Genomic DNA, 18,167 nt, shown 5'->3' on the forward strand with positions numbered 1-18,167 from the left:
AAAGATGAATCAATGTTTATTAAATTATATATTCACACTATGTTCCCCTAAGTATCCATCAGATAAGTGTCTCTCTACATTAAACAGAAATTCTGAAGGTAACCAAATAAACTGGAAACAGCACAACTTACTATCCGTACAAGCTGAGGTCAATTACCTGTTGTCTGCTTCCCCATCTACTAAATGATAACATGATGTTTCCCTCCTACAGTTCTTACAAACATTAACTCATGGTGACATTAATAGGTCCTTCATAAATGTTGGTTCCTTTCTCCTCCTTCAACCAATCCCGTTTATACTGAAGCATTCTCACTTACACTGACCACTCAAGCATATTTTCAGTTCTGACTGAAATCCTAGTGTAACAATCATCATTTATTTGAAAACTTCTGTACAGTCCTTCTCATTTTGCCCAGTCTTGAAAATTTAGTTCCAGATGTCTGATTTTTATGGGGAAGGCCCTGTGGTGAGATTCGCCTCCCTGTGGAACTCACTCCTCTCCCTTCCAGCCCACGGAGCTGCGCAATCGGTGGAGAGTTACTGATTCATGAGCACAGAGGATCAGCTTTGCACAACCAAAAAGTTCTGGGGAAGGACGGTGGTGATGGCCGCACAACAATGTGCATCTAGTTAATGCCACTGAATTGCACAATTAAAAATGGCTAAGACAGTAAGTTTCATGTTAAGTATATTTTACCAAAAACTTTTGAAAATGAGTTGACATTCACTAGAGGAACAAAGCTAAGAGTACATTTCAATGTGAGTATGTGCAAACCATGAACATGTGAGACAGCACCACACACGCGTTCTTAAGAAAATTAACTCCAAGGCAGAGAAAAGAACAAAAAGTGACCATACATGTGAGAAATGCAGAAGCCAGACCAAACACTGTCTCATACGCAATCTAAGATTAAAAATGCCTCGATGCAGTGTTGAAACTTTATCTGACAGTGTGGAAACAATCCAATCAGAATATCAGAGTTCATAAACACTGGCGTTCCAACACTGGCATTCCTCAGGGCTCTGCAGCCACGGCCCTTCACTTCTCAATATGTGCACCCCAACTGTGTGCTCTCACCTGTCCGACGCAGCGGCATCTGTACGCGGATGTCAGTCTAATAGATCTCTCCACCTCCTGGGGCACCGAATATCAGATTTCCCACTTAACAATTCTGCCCAACGTCTCAAAGCATCTCAGAATTAGCATGTTTAAAACTGGCCTGTCTCTTTCTCTCTCTCTCTACCTTCCCCCATCACTCCTTTAAAACTATTTCTCACCTAAAAATTTTATCTAAATCGATGATGAAGATAAAGGATGATGGCTTGGATGAAGAAGGCATCCAAGCCAGAAACCTAGGAATCAGGGAGACACTGAGTTCCCAGTACCCACTGCAATAGTAGTGGGCACTTGTGAGCATTTAACAATACACACTTGTTAAATGACTAGCAGAGCAACAGAGTGGATAGCGGCTGAAAATGGGGAGGAGGTTAGTGCTACAAGAAAAAAGAAAAGCAGTAACATAATCCAGAAGAGAAATGAGAAGTCCTGAAACTTGGTGAGACTGAGAATTAAGGGGCAGTCATACAGTTGACGGGACTCACCTGAGTCTTGATAACGGAAAGATGCAAAGATAACTCCCAGCTTTCTAACCAGGACATTTATGTGGATGGTTTCTAGACTCTATTTTAAGGATTCTAATATAATACTTACATAGAAAAAAGATTCTTCTTATCAACACACAACTATCTACTACACAGATTGCATTTTTTCTTTTATTACCAAAAAAACCCCACTTTTTCTTACTTATTACTATTTTACTATTGATTATTTTTGTTTATTATTCTTTTCCTGTTCGGCATATAGCCCCTTTTGTACTCTTTGTCTCTGAAGACCCAAGGCCAAATGTTTCAGAAAATTATTTGAATCTGAACTCAAATAACATTGCACCACCCAAGTACAAAGTGGATGGATTCTAACCCCTTGATATGAGGTTCTGTATTCTCAGGGGTTGAGATGTAACACACTGAGCAATCTGCACTCTTTCAGATTTTCTTGAGACTAAAAGTATATATTTGCACTATGAATTTGGGGGGAATATATGGAGCCACATTATAAGTAAAACATTGTATTAAGAATTGTGTAAAACAACAACATATATATTCCTTGACTTCAAGGAGTTTAAGTCAAATTGAAAAGAAAAATCAGCCATATCCAAGTAGAACAGCACAGAGCACGAGAGAGTGAACAAATGTGATAAGCCTTATACTATGCAGACTATAATTCCTCTTGGAGTTCGAAGAAGAAAAAATTAACTTGTGCTAGAAAGCAGATACCACAATAAAGGATGGGATTTGAGTCACAGGCAATAAGCAGAGGCATCCAGGGTAAGGAACAGAATAAATAATCAATTAGAATGGCCAAGACATGTGAGAAAAATAGTAAGATAATCAGCTTAACTAAATTTGGGTTGGAGAGAAATAGGAAATAAGATGGAAAAGCTAAGGTTAAGTTTTATTATGAAAGGAGCTTAGACAAACTGTTGGCAATAGAAATCCGTTTAGGTTCTTGAGCAGAAAGATAACACAATAAAAAAAAAAAAGGATCATTGTGACCGTCTGACTAAAATGAATGTAAATAGGGAATCACAGAACAATTTATTCTATCCAAGGTAAAACAGTCCCTGTAAAAATTAACCCAATAATAGGACTTTCCCAGTGTCCTTAGTCCCCTGCTCATGTTCCCACCGTGTGCCATCTCCCACCCAGCCTCAGTGAAGTGCGAGTCACCACTCCATGGCCCTGCACTCTCCGTCTGGCTGGAGAGAAAAGGCTTGGCTACAGCACAAGCTTCATCAGCATATTCTCTAAATGTTAAGAATTGTGCCAAATTCCCAAGTAGAACAACACTAAGGAAAACAAGGAAGATGAAATCCAACATTCCCTTAATTTTAAGTCTAGAAATGTCTCACGGTTGAAAGGTGTCCCTCCCACTTTTAAGGAGACCAAAAACACCCATGGGTAAGGTCCTGAATTGATGCTGTCATTGGCAAAGTCAAAAGACTTGCCAAAAAAAACCCCAAAACAAAAATACAAGGCCTACTTATATAATAATAGTAAATGCAAAAAAAAAAAGTACAGGCATATTGCTTAAATAATCCAAAATACTGATGCTAAGCTAAATAAACAAAAATTTCTCATTCTACATTTCTTTTCTTTCTATTCATTTATCATAATTGAAATATCAACAGAATTTAGGCAAATCATCATTTGATCAAGCAAAAGGATGAGTCATATAAAAATTTTGAACAAGTTTATATGTCTATCTCTTTTTAAAATGATGCTTTCCATTAAAGCTACCTTTTAATCACACATCTCCTAAGGGCTTGGAAAACACTCCAAATAAATAAATTGCTTGGAGGCATCCCACAACTTCTCTAGAGCTCTTAAAATAACAAGTAGAAATTCAAATCATAAAATCCCTAAGAATAAATTACCTCCGAGGTCCTTTAATCCAACACTCTAAATGCTGTTTCAATACTTACAATTGCAAACAACTCATTCCTTCTTTGAGAAGTTCAGTTAAACTTCTAAAATTTTTATTTCATTATGAGCCAAAAGCTCTCCCAGATAACAGCGCTTTGAAGACGTGACATCCACAATCACGCTCACTGCAACCAGCAACCCCACTTCTGGGACTATATGCAGGGGAGCGGGAGTTAGGATTCGGAGATACCCACTCTCACATATGCACCATTTTTCACAATAGCCAAGACACGGAAGCCACCTAAATGTTCATAAATGGGTAAAGACAATGTGATGGCCCAGACTGGTGTGGCTCAGCTGATTGGGCATCATCCCACAAAGCGAGAGGTCACTGGTTCAATTCCTGGTCAGGGCACATGCCCGGGTACTGGGCTGGTTCCCAGTCTGGGCTCAAGTGACAGGCAACCAATCAATGTATCTCTCACACATCCACGTTTCTCTCCCTGTCTTTCTCCCTCCCTTTCCCTGTCTCTAAAAATAAATAAAAATTTTAAAAGAGAAAGAAAATGTGGTGTATACATACAATGGGATATTATTCACCCTTAAAAAAAAAAAGGAACTCCCATTAGAAGACTAGCCCTCACTTAATGACTGCTTTACTTGAATGACCCTCACTCTTTTCTGTTTACTCAGGCAGCAAGATTTAGAGGGAAGAACTCTGGAAGAGAAAAGTAAGGAAATCAATATTTGAGGCTTTTTTTTTCTCTACTTCCTGAATGACTTGCTTTAGTTTCTTCTTATAAGGTGAGGAAGATAATCTAGAAGGTACTGTAAGGTATTCTCCAACTCAACCTATACTCTGTATTAAATAATTATATCAAAACTGTAACTTAACCATTACTTCCTGTAGAATCAGAGCATTAAATGGGGAAAAGGAAAAACAAACAGTGTGTCAGAAGAGGAGAAAAGGCTTTTAAAAAGAAAAAAACTAAATGGGTTTGAAGAATGGAATCAAGAAATTCAAAACTAAAATACAAAAAGGTTCAAGCAATCCCACATACAAATGAGGGTTGTACGGCAAATGCGGTGGAAGAAGCTCCAGGAGATGGGGACACCTCACCTGATGTTCAGCAGCTTCAGCGCGTTCAGCAGCACCCCTCTCTTCACGTCGTAGTCTATTTTCTGGTCAGTTCCGAAGCTCGGGGCGCGGTTGATCTAAAATTCACAAAGAAAACATGAGACTAGCCAAATGTGGGCAGGCCAATAATTATTCAATACATACACGTTCATCTTTTTTTATATTGTATTGATTATGCAATTACAGTTGTGCCCATTTCCCCCACCGTTGTCCTCCTCTACCCAGCACCCCTCATTCCCTCTGGCGATCCCCTGCCTTAGTTTATGTCCATGGGTCATGCATGTAAGTTCTTTGGCTTCTCCATTTCCTATACTGTTCTTAACCTCCCTGTCTATTCTGAACCTACCAATTTGTACTGCTCAAGCCCTGCACCTTTTTCCTATTCTCCCCCTTCTACCTCCAAACTGATAACCTTCCAAATGATCTCCATGTCTATGATTTTGTTCCTGCTCTGCTAGTTTGTTTAGTTTTTTTATATTCGATTTTTGATAACTGTGAATTTTTTGCCACTTTAACGTTCATAGTTTTTATCTTTTTCTTCTTAAATAAGTCCCTTTAACACTTCCTCTAATAATGACTTGGTGATGATGAACTCTTTTAGCTTTAACTTGTCTGAGAAGCACTTTATCTGCCCTTCCATTCTAAATGACAGCTTCGCCAAATGGAGTAATCTAGGTTGTAAGTCCTTGCTTATCATGACTTTGAATACTTCTTGCCAGTTCCTTCTAGCCTGCAAAGTTTCTTTTGAGAAATCAGCTGAGAGTCTTACGGGCACTTCTTTGAAGGTAATTCTCTGCTTTTCTCTTGCTGCCTTTAAGATTCTCTATCTTTAACCTTTGGCTATAATTATGATATGCTTGGCGTAATCCTCTTTGGGTCCATCTTGTTTGGGAATCTCTGTGCTTCCTGGGCTTGTATGTCCATTTCCCTCACCAAATGAGGAAAGTCTTCTTTCATTATTTTTTCAAATAAGTTTTCAATTTCTTGCTCTTTCTCTTCTCCTTTCAGCATTCTATCATTTAAATGTTGGATGTCTGAAGTTGCCCCAGAGACACCTTAGCCTATCCTCATTTTTTTAAATTCTTTTTTCTTTTTGCTGTTCTGATTGAATGTTTTTTTTCTTCCTTCCATTCCAAATCATTGATTTGATTCTTGAGTTCATCCACTTCTCTGTTGATTCCCTGTACTTTTTTCTTTATTTTACTTAGTGTAACTTTTATTTCTGCCTGTGTCTTTTTTATGTTGTTGAAGTTCCCAGTGAGTTCCTTGAGCATCCTATCCTGATAGCCAGTGTTTTGAACTTTGCATCTGACAGACAGCTTACCTCCATTTTGTTTAGTTCTTTTTCTGGAGTTTTGTTCTGTTCTTTTATTTGGGTCATATTTCTTTGTGTCCTCATTTTGGCAGCCTTCTTCTGTTTGTTTCCATGTATTAGACAGAGCTGCTTTGATTCCCTGCCTTAGTAGCGTGGCCTGTTGTAGAAAGGCACACCAGTAAATGAGATGGCAGAGCCTTAGGTGACTGCCAGGGTGGGACAACCCATGTGAACCCACTTGATAGAGTTTCAGATGTGGTGTCTGTGCTCTGTGGCTCTGTGTGGGGGAGGGCTCAGAAAAGGGACTGTGGCCACTGGCTGGCCTCTGGGATTTTGTACAGGAGGAAGCTGTCCCCCAACATTCACCCTGATGACAGACACTTCAGTTTCTCCCCATGTGCCACTGGTGCCCTTCCAGCTGCTTCCCCAGTGCTGGAGCCCAGAGGGAGTGAGTCTGCATAATTTCTAAGTCCATTTCAGACCCTTTAGGAAGAGACACCTGACAATCCCGCAGTTTCTTCTTCTGCCCCAAACCCCAGTGGTTTGCACAGCCAGAAGTTATGAGGATTTATCTTCCTGGCACTGGAACCCTGGACTGGGTAGTCGGGTGTGGGGCTGGGATCCATCACTCCTGAGGTATCCCTCCTGATTTGCATCCACCACATGCAGGCATGGGACTGCTCATTCCACATCTCTGCATCTCTGTATCTCCACTCCTCCTGCCGCCAGGATGAATGTGGCTTCTTTAATTCCTTGGTTTGGATTTCCATACAGCTTGATTTTCAGATGATTCTAGGTGAAAGTCGTTTTGTAGTTTAGCAAGGAGGTGAGCTGTGTTTACCTACGCCTCTATCTTGACCAGAAGTCTGAGACCATATTTGTTCATCTAATGTGGGGTCCCCAACCAGCAAAAGGATTCTACAATCAATCACAAAGCTCTAGGTGGTAGATCGCCTGGTTACTATGGCCATGCCTCCCTTTGCCATCACCCTACATCAGGCCGCTGCAAGGAACTGTCACCACCACCCCCTTCCCCCTGCTGCCTTAGCTCCAGATCTGCAGTTAGCAAACCTGCCCTCTCCAGCCTCTCCACTCTCTGCAACCCATTCACCCATGCACTCTAAGTTTTAAGTGTAGAGAAGTTAAAGCAACACACCCTGTATAATAATAATAATGTAACAAAAATAATATGCATGTTACCAACACAGTAATAATTATATGCACGCATGCATTTAGCATACAGAAACTACCAGAGCCCTGTTTTCACTGCCTCAATCTTCTGGATAAATTCATCTGTTGCTGCCTAAAAAAACCAAAGTCTGTTTCTTTTACCTGGATCAAACAAGACTCATCAATTTTCATTTCCAAAGGCACTGACTATATATATTACTCAGGAGATACCACCAAGGGCAGCTGCAGACTAAACTCTATGAGCTTTTCTAACTGTAGAAGGACTCCTGGGAATAAATGAGCCATCTGTGGTTGCTCTACATCATTTCCAACATCATTGCCAGGATTTCATTAAGACAAAAAATAAAAAGTAACTCTATGTACCCAGAAATCCTTTAGACAATAAATATACTACCACTTCAAGAGCTGGAGTTTTGTTTTTGTCTTTGTTGTTGTTGAGTTTTCTTGTTGTTGTTATGAAAATGTAACTAGAATAGCAAGTATTTAAGGAAATTCCTTACTCAAGTCAGTTGGTTAGAACATTGCTGAGTTCAGTAGCTCAGTGTCATGGCCACCAGGTAACTCCACAGACTATCTAAAAACATACATGCTACTGGTCATAGAAGAGGGTACTCTTACGCAAATCCATCACAAGAGACAAGATAACCGAGGGCATGCATTTTACAACTGGCAGCTGAAAGAAATACCACATTGTACTTAAGAAGTCATCCAGGAACACAAACGCCTCTAATTAGGAATGTGGCCCGGAATTACTGGTGAAAAATTAGTACTCAACAGAAGTTAAACAAACAACAAAAAGTCACCTGTAATCTGACTGCCTAGTGCATTGTTAACCATCTAATAAATGGTATTCTGGATCTTTGCTATGCATACATACTTACAATATTCATTTTACTTTCTCATACATGTCTATGTTATTTCTACTAATTTTACAATCCAAGTTTCTCTCTTAACAATCTATCATGAAAATCTTTCATGCTATCATTCTGATGGGTGCATAATAGTCTTTTTATAGAGATATGCCAAACTGTATTTTTATAGAGATATGCCACATTGAATTATTCCTTTGCAGATTTCTGATTTAGAAAGTGATTAACATATTCCTGTCTATGTGCTCTGCTCTTCAGCAAAGGGAGTAGCTTGATAATTGCAAGAACATCCATTTATTCCAGGTAAATTTGAGAAAGGGAGTTTATTAATGTGCTACTTCAAAGCTCTAAGTATTATCTCTTACAAGTGCAGAGAAAGGGTAATGTATTTTAAATTGAAAAAAGCTTCGACCATTCTGTAGCGACTCAAATCTCTCAAATTTGCAATACAACTAATGGTAGTTCTGCTATTATATATAATAGGATTATAAAATAAACCAGACATTCAGGAACTGATGATTAAGTGGCTCACTGAAATGTTATGGACCTGCATAGAGTTCCTTATGTGTTCATTATAAAACTGCAGTCTGGAGTTCTGGCAGGCATATTCCTCACGCGGATGGTAGTGACATTTGGTACCACAGGATCTTGGAGCCCTGTCTTGTGTATTGCAAATTCTCCCCCTACTATCACATAAAAGAAATTGGTCTATGAAAAAATATACCCAACTATACTAATATGTCAGAAGGTAGACAAACTTTTTTCAATTAAAATTTTGGATTTTTAAAAAAGTTTTATGAGAGATGTAGAGAAAAAAATAATAGAGCCACAAACGGCTGACAGAAGAAACTCCGAAAATTAAGGTTCCATACAGCCAAAATTTTGCTCTGTAATGTTGATTGCTTCTTTAATTCACATTGCCTACCCCACTTCTAAAACAGACAAACCCAGGCAGATATTATAGCCTTAAAACTCAGCAGCTTATAAATACATGCAAAAATGAAAATTGTTAGAAAGCAAATCAAATTAATAAATGTTATTTTTAACTGTTTAAATCATTGTTGTATTATCAAAATAAGCACAATCATTTCATGCACATAAAAAAGTACCCACAATAGAGTCTGTGCTCCTAAATTAGTGCTGTTCCTTCCACCCAGGAACTTCCCCCAACCCCACCCCCAGTTCTCCAGGCTCCAAGCCCCTATCCCACTTTCCAAAGCCTTAAGCACCAGGCTCAGTTCTTCCCACCTCTGTAAAGATTGCTTTAACTCTTACATACATGCATGTACAAAGGGAAATTAATCACTGCTGGTACCCTGTTCCTTATTTATACCTACAACCCTTACCATAAAACACAAAATCCAAGTCCCCAAAAGACCAGCACATACTTTGTGTCTTATTCTTCTTGTATTTCCACCACCTGGCACAATCACTTATTGAAATTAATTCAAGGACACTTTAGTCCTGGCTGGGTGGTTCATTTGGTTGGAATGTTGTCTCACACACCAGAAGGATGCACTTCAGTTCCCAGTCGGTGCATGTATGGGAAGCAATATCTTCCCTCGCCTCCCTCCCTCCCCCCTTCCTCCTTCAACCCCTTCTCTCTAAATCAATAAAAAAACATATCTTTGGGTGAGGATTTTTAAAAAGTGTTTTTAATAAAGTGTTCGTAATTTTAAAAGGCCAACTTTTAATCATTTATTTTCAAAATATTTGCAGCCCTGACCGGGTAGTTTGGTTGATTAGAGCGGCATCAGATATTCTAAGGTTGCGAATCTGACCTCTGGTCAGGGCACGTGCAAGAAGCAACTGATAAATACAACAAATCAATCTCTCTGTGTGTCTCTCTCCCCCGCCACCCTCTCTAAAAATCAGTAAACATGTCATCCTCGGGTGAGGATTAAATTTTTAAAAATTCAAATTGCTAAAAAAGAATACTTAAAGTATTAGAAGTATATTCATACTCCACCAAATTTTCATGTTTATCCCTAAAAGTGTCTTCTATGCTTGAAAATTTCTGCAATTTACCACTACAAATCATAACTGGCAATTATTCCTGTGAACGAAGTTATCACATTCTCAGAAGCACCTTCTACCTCACTCCACTGGATGGCGCCAAAAGGTTTTTGACAACATACTAGAATTGCAACAAGAGCAGCTTAGAGAAAATATAAAGGAGGAAGATCTACATAAAATTCTTTTTACTGTTTTAATATAATAAATGTTCATTAACCACAGCTGTTAGTTATTGTGCATTTTTAATGGTTCTGATTGATCCAGAAATGATGAAAAAATAACTAGAAAATGAAAATACGTTTATGCAAACAATGCTATTTGGCCGTTGGTTATTGTGGAATTTTTTAATGGTTCTTAGAGATGTGGAAATGATGAAGGAGAGAATAAAGTATGAAGAAACATTAATGCAAACAATGGTATTTTGAGCCTTTAAAATGAAAACAGAAGTCAACCATTCAGTCAATTCTGATTTACAAGCTAAAGCTCCAGTTAGGCCACTGCTTTTAAAACCAGGTAACTAAATTTCTATCAAGTCATTCCCCGCTATCCTCTCGGTTGCACCTCGCCCAGGAGCCTTCACTTCTTCCCCACCTCACCAAGCATACAAGAGAAGCAGCAGGGGTAGAAAAAAATACCGCTGAGAACTGGAAGGGATGACTGCAGACAACACGATAAACCTGAGGAAGACGGTGTCAGGCCTCAGTGAAGCAAAGGGCCCCCAGGTGCAGCCAAGTGCTTTGATGCCTGATGGAGGAAGTTCAAGGCTAAGCAAAGTGCCTCCCATTTGTCTTATTTCTAGGATCCCAGCAGGAGGGAAATTTGAACACCTGACAGAACTGTACTTGATTGGAAATATACACATTATTTCCTCATAGTAGATTAAAAGTCCACACAAAAGTGTTCTTTCCTAAAAATAGATTTTGAATGTTTTGATCTCAACTATGACACATTCAATTTGCTTTTGCAAAACTTGATATTAAAGATACAACTGCCAACTTATAAATTATTAACAAAAATAAGAAATAATCGACTTAAAATGAAAGATAATTGTTGATTATATCTTCTATAGCCATATGTTCCTTAAAAATATAACTAATCTAGTAAACACGAAGTGTTTAGATATGCACTCCTTTCCTGATAAAGTTTCCTAAACACGGTATTTCACGGCCATGAACTCTATGACCCCAGATGCTGAGTGGGGTACTATTGGACCACATGACTTCTAAGGTGTGTTCTCCGTACATTCTGAATATAAATAAGAATGGGAGAGAAGGTACCAAGATCTTCAAAAGAGATTACTCTTATTTTTTCTTTTATATTATTCTATATTTTCCCTATGTTAAGTGACCTTTTATCAATAAAAAGACAATAATGACGCCTCTGCCCCCTCCAGGCACTGACGGCAAACCCAAAGGCACACAGTGGGCGGCTGGACGCAAGGGGAGCCCTCGGCAAGTGACAGGGCCACAGGGAGACGTCATGCCGCCGGGTGCGAGGCAGTAAACACTGATGAATGGGCCCAGCGGGGCCTCTCCCTTGGAGAGTCTGAAGGCCAGGCACCCATACGGAGGAGGCAAGACAACACGCACAAGTCATGAGGTGGCAGAAGCCGTGAGGCTGAGAAAACACTGGAGAAAGCAGATTAAAAAAATCACATAAATTCAAAATTCCTGGCCTAGAAATTCAGTACTAATTTGGGAAAAGTAATATCAAACACACATGGATCCTTTCTTGGATCTGTTCTACCCCACGAATTTTCATTCTCTTCCTCCCACATACTGCATTCAGGCCTCTTTCTGCTCGGTTAATGAGGCAACTGTGCCAAATACACATTTCAAAAACATTTCTTTTAATACACAAGAACAGTGGCGACGTTTCTTTCTTCTTAAAAAAAAAAGTCTTACCTCCAGAAGCCATGGCTTTAGTTTTCTGTCCAACAAAATGTCAAAGCCCAGGACCTCAAAGCAGACACTCTCACTTCCCGGAGGCTGACCAGGCCGGCACATCCGATACGCGTGCAGGACATGAGGCTCTGCCACAATCAGGGTCTTAACAACCAACTCCTGCAAGTGTACATTGTTTTCAAAAGGTGAAAATGCTTTCCTTCTTTCTCATTTGCACAAGTGGCAATAAGGCCTGGACTTACAGCCTGGCTCTATGGCATCGAGCCCCCGCCACTGCTCTGACTTTGGCTCACCCAGCTCCTCCCCTTCCCGGCAAGCTCCAGCCACGCTTGTCCTCTCTGGGCTCTTTGTAGTGATGGTTCCCTTGTCCTGCAACACTCTCCCCCCGATATTTCCTTGTCTGAATCCTTGATATTCCCTTCCCTGACCCTGCAGTCAAGTATTGCGCCTATCACCCCTTACCACATGACTACACAGCATATATCCACTGATCTTTTTCTTGTTTTGTTGGAGCAGCATCCTTGACTGTTTTATTACAACCTCACTCCCAGTGCCCACAATAGTGCCTAGCATAGGAGAGCTGGGTTTCTTTGTGCAGTGATGATTTCACAGTTCACAAAGTTTATATGAGATGAAAATACTGCCAATGCATGAACTGATGGGGCTCCCAGTGAAAATGAGTTTGATACCCCTGCCCTGTTGGCTTCCATGTGGAGACTACGTCATTCTTTTTTCTTGTCTGATATCTAAGAACTTTGGATTTACATTCTATTTACATTCTATGAAAAAATAAGGAGTAAAAACCATCAACCAACAAAATAATCAACAAAAAGATAAATATGTTGATGCTGATTTTTCTCTTGTTTTCTCAAGAGACCAAATTCAACTACCTATGTATGAACTTTCATGTCCATTTTCCATGACAGATTTATTTAAATTATATATTATTTGTTTTCAAAGGAAAGTCAAATCAAATTATATAGCCCTCATCGTACTGTGTTTTCAACAGACACAGTCTTCTAACTTTGAAGATGATTTTCATACTTCTGCTGTGATTAATAAAAGGTCTGTTTCACCAAGGTCATCTTCTCACAGTTTTCCCTTTCCTCTCTTTGCCATTTGGGATTTCATCCACTGCCATTGCTTTAAATACAAATTGCACCTCAAACATACACTTCTGACTGACTGCTGGATCTCTCTACCTGAGACAGCATTTCAAGTTCAACATATCTAAAGTAAAACTCATCATCCTAGCCTCATGGACTTTTCAAAACTTAGTTTGTAAGTCAATGCCTCTAAGAAGTACCACCCAACGCTACTGTAAGTGGTCCTCCTTCACTTCCCCACAAAACCCAATGCACGCCTCTGCCCTTGTACTTGCTACGCTGCATTTCAATAACAATTTCTGAGCTGGGTTTTCCTGTCAAACTCTAGGGTTTTTGAGTATCTTATAAATCTTCAAATTATTAGCCAGAGACAGGCTTATAATTATGGGTTCAACAAATATTTACTGAATAAGTGAATGAATAAATACATACATACATACATACATAAACTTTTTGCCCCTCGTTTGCAAAACTAAGCTCCACATCTCAAAAATAAATCCTTCCCACTCTATTTCAGATAATGTCATACCCAAGCGCCCTACAATTACTTCTTAAAACTGTAGAAGAACCTCTGAACACCTCCCCCATTCTGAACTCAATTAATCTTGACTTCACTGTGCTCAATTTAAACCATTCTTCTCACTTTAACTACTCCCAAGTGCCTCTTCTACCTCCTCTTGCTCTTCACTCTTTCCATCCTATGCTCTTTTTCAGATTTGTCTTTTGAACTCATAGCCCTTTGAACTCATAGCCCTTGGCCTTATTATTCTCTTCCTTTAAAAACTGGGAGTTAAGCTTTGATTTTCAGATCTAAAATGTGGCCTCTACATAATCTTCTCAGCCATAGGTCCCCGTGCATCTCCCACAGACCCCAAATACGCACCCTGACCACTCACCACGACCCTCACATCTCCATGTCCCCACTTGTGCTCTCGCCTCCAGCCAGAATTCTCTCTTTTCCATCCCTAGCAGTGAAAATACTACTTATCTATCAAGGTCCATCACAAATTCTGTCTCCTTCATGAAAACACGCTTTATCAGCCCAATCTAAGGTAATCTGCTCTTTATTTAAAATGTTTTGTGATCTTGAGATAATCTGAGGAAAGACGGCTATAATTGTGATATGGTAAACTCTTACTGAAATGTCACTCCAGAACTTAGTAACATCATACTGGTTTGCTTGCAGGAATTCTGTGAACCATTTGATGGAGCGTTTGCTGCCTTTGTTTTCGGTTTCATCCCTTTCAAAATGCTCATTGTGCTTGTTCACAGAGTAGTTAGTCAGGTGCATGTACAACTGGGTCTGCAATGAGGAAGAACCGACGTTATCACCTGTGAGACTCTAAAACACGAGATGTCACTGAAAAGAAAGTATCCAAAGATGAAAGATGATTTTAAAATTTAAAATATACAGATTGACAATTCCATGATTGCTCAGACAATTACCACATTAAGTGGAATGGCACATTTCCCTTAAAAAGACTGTAAATGTAGTCATCTATACCTGCCATAGAAAATATTAAAATAATAATATATAGTAATTAAATAAAATGTGAACCTATATATTGCTAAGCAAGAAAAATGCTTTTTTGTTCATTTTTAAAAATAATTACTTTATTGTTGTTCAATTACAGTTGTCTGCATTTTTCCTCACTACTCCCCCCAACCCTAGCCAAACCCACCTCCCCACCTTGCTGCCACCCTCCCGCCTGGTTTTGTCCATGTGTCCCTTATAGTAGTTCCTGAAAACCCTTCCCCTTATTAGCCCCTCCCCATTTCCCTCTGGTTACTGTCAGTTTGTTCTTAATTTCTATGTCTCTGGTTATATTTTGCTTGCTTGTTTGTTTTGTTGATTATGTTCCATTTAAAGGTGAGATCATATGGTATTTGTCCCTCACTGCCTGGCTTATTTCACTTAGCATAATTCTCTCCAGTTCCACCCATGCTGTCACACAGGGTAGGAGCTCCTTCTTTCTCTCTGCTGTGTAGTATTCCATTTGGTTTTGTTTTTAATGTTTTGGGTCACTTAGAGTTTCACCCAAATTTGTTTGAGAAAGAAATTTTCTGAGAGAATATTCTATGTCTTTTCAAAGAAAATAACAAATGAAAGCTCAAATAAGCAGCATGAACCAAGAGGTCAGACTACCAAACACAGCCTGTGCCCTCACACACACTGCCGGGAAGCCCCCTTAACTCATCACAAGACGGAGTGCACACAGAGTCAGCAGACAACGCTGCACACCACACAACACTGCACAGAATCCATATGATTATCACTGCACTGATCGTGCTTCACGTCTTAGTCTCTTCATACCCTATGTTTGCTGATACTGCTTCTCAAACCAGAAAAAGACTCCAAAATTTAAAACTTCTCATAACTGCCCATTAATGCACACCTAGTGGCTCCTTACCGATCTTGCATAAGCATTCATCAAGTCTGTAAATCCCACCTTCAGGACTCTACTCCTAAAGATTACTTTAGACAGCAATGTTGTATCACAATGAATAGATGTTTCGTGCACACAATTATTATTTTGGTTTGTTAATGACCAAGTATATTCATATCAAATTTTTTCACTGCCAATACTTAGGTCTGTAGTCTTAAAATCCTAGAAGCAGATATGCAGAATTCCTCAACCTATGTGCCCACCACTATTAAGAATTTATTTTTTCATTCATTAAACAATATTTAAGGTGCCCCTACTACAGCAGAAATTTGGATTGTGCACTGTGGATACAAAGATGAATAAGAGAGACAGCCCCTACCCTCATGAAACTTAGAAAAAGCTTTCAATTAATCTACATTTAAAAGAAAGAACATAAACCTTATGCTAGTCTAATTTTAAGAACTTGACTTTTTTAAATCAAATTATTTCCTACTTTCCAAAATACAAATAATTGTTTCATTTAAAAAAAGGCTGGAAACTAATTTTTTGAGGAGCTCTTCATTTGGCAGGAATTTCTTAAAGTAAATAATAACAGTAATAAAAAGTCTAGCTATCCTAGCAAAAAACTGCAAAAGAAATAGCGCTTTGCAATTTTCTTAAACATTATCTTTGTAAGTAGGTATAGAACTTTCACAGTTCCCCATCTGTCTCAACAGAAATCGCCTTCTAAACAGTCCATTGCCAGTTGGATGTTTGCCTTAATGAGAGGTGACAGCAGCAATGAAAATGGAAGAAAAAATATGCAGCACTCTGCCATCTAAAACAGTAAGAGCATTTGGCTTATTTTTTCTAGACTTTTTAAACTTACCTTTTACATAAGGTAAGCGATCTCACTTCAAATAAAATTTCATATGTCAATTTTTATTTTTTTATATCTTAATCTAGAAATTCTATCATGAAATTGTATTGATATACAAGGATCAGGAACACTGATGTTCATCCTACATGAAACTGAAGCCAGGAGATTACGTGATTCAAGATCACATGGCAAAGTGAAACCTAGAAGCCACATTTCCTGACTACTGATCTTTCATTATGATTTCCAAACCTAGTGTCCTTAAGCAAATCATACACATACAACTTAAAATACTAGAATAAATCACCTTATTACCTAAGTGAGCTTCCAAGTCTTAATCTTTCCTATCTCTTCTCTCCTTCATTCCTCTCAAAACCTTATTATCTGTTTACATGTATGTAATCCATTCTTACCCACTCCAATTATTTAATTATAACTGATGAGCTAACAAGTCCCAAATATGCTTGTAGCTCAGCTGCCTCATCTGAAATTCAGACCTGCAGTGTATATACAAATGCTTACAGTACAGACCACTTAGAAGTCACAGAGGCATATCAAACCAAACACATCGGCTTTCTGCAAAACCTTTAATAAATCCTGTATTCCTTATGCCCCTGAAAACATCCCGTCTACACAACTACCCATGCCCATAATCTTCAGTTTTATCCTTAATTTCTTTCTCCCTTTCCCTCATTCTACAAATCTAACCTGTGAGTATATTATATCAATATTATCCATGCTATTATAAATATATTGTAAATCCTTGGCATTATTCCTAGCTCAGCCCTATTACTATTACTTTAAATTAAGTCATCTTTCCTGTCATATGTGGTTACATTAGCATACACCTTCTTTAAAAAAATACACCTTCTTGTCTCCCTTACTCTAGTCTCTCCCATCCACCCACCTCCATCTCACATTCCCCATGCCATAGACCTGGTGACTTCTTTAAGACACAAATCTCACTCCTCTTTCCCTTCTTTAAAGTCTTTCAGTGTTTCCCTTCTTCTGAGGTTAAGCTTCAACATGCTAGCCATGACCTGCAAGCCCTGAAAGATCTGGCCTCCTGGACTCTCCATCCTCATTTAAGAATACCCATCCCTTCTTGGTCTATATTTTGGTCGTACTGAATGTGTCTGCTTCTTTAGACATATCGTCCTTTCCTTCACCTCTGGGCCACCCTTCTGCCTGGAGCTGCACCCACTCCCAACCTGGCTACCCCCTCCTCATTCAGATCACACTCTACAAACTCGTCTCTAACCTACATCTCCATCCGGGTTAGATGCCCCTGCTGTGCAATGCCACAGCACCCTCAGTCTCTTAGACCATTACACTTAACCAATGGACATTGTAACTGCTCATTTATTTTCTCCCTCCCCACCAGCCTGTTTCTTCTGTGAGGCAATACGAATCTTCATGGTCACTGTTTTTCCAAAACCAGCACAATGGCTAGAACACAGTACAGTTCAAACATTACTTGGTGATTGGCTATATCCACACCCATGACCCTTAAAGACATGATTCTTTCTTTTATCTTCCTACACTGTGAAAACTGTGATAGTTCCCTTATAATTCCTTTGCCAGGGAAAATGTTGTCAACATTTTTCAGTTCATGCACACAGTAATATTTATGATGCAGTCACCAGTTAATTTTTAAAATATCAACTCTTTAATAGAGTTAATTATGTGTATAATATTGAAGGAAAACAATAACCAGGCCTTTGACAAAAGGGAAGACAATAATTAGGGTATTTATAATAATTGCTATAATCAGTAAATCTAGAAACAGCATCACACATTACTAAACTTTTAGTTAATAATAAATCAAAAAATACAGAAAATTACAGATTATCTCCCATAAAGTATAAATTAGTTTATGACTTTATAATAAAGTATAATAAA

At 38.9% G+C, this 18,167-nt stretch overlaps 1 protein-coding gene across 1 annotated transcript in view; it reads right to left on the minus strand.

Moving 5' to 3' along the window:
* The window catches only part of TTLL7 (tubulin tyrosine ligase like 7), a 149,068-nt gene that overhangs the window by 67,651 nt on the left and 63,250 nt on the right, over positions 1–18,167 (minus strand). The window contains exons 9-11 of the mRNA XM_037163981.2: positions 14,161–14,325; positions 11,917–12,075; positions 4,604–4,698 (exon numbers count right to left, since the gene is read on the minus strand). Of these exons, the coding sequence (XP_037019876.2) occupies positions 4,604–4,698; positions 11,917–12,075; positions 14,161–14,325 (419 nt within the window). The remainder of the gene's footprint in view (positions 1–4,603; positions 4,699–11,916; positions 12,076–14,160; positions 14,326–18,167) is intronic.

This window comes from Artibeus jamaicensis, unplaced genomic scaffold, assembly GCF_021234435.1.
Source record: "Artibeus jamaicensis isolate MK-2021 breed Jamaican fruit bat unplaced genomic scaffold, CSHL_Jam_final scaffold_1019, whole genome shotgun sequence".
In the NCBI taxonomy this organism is placed as follows: domain Eukaryota; kingdom Metazoa; phylum Chordata; class Mammalia; order Chiroptera; family Phyllostomidae; genus Artibeus; species Artibeus jamaicensis.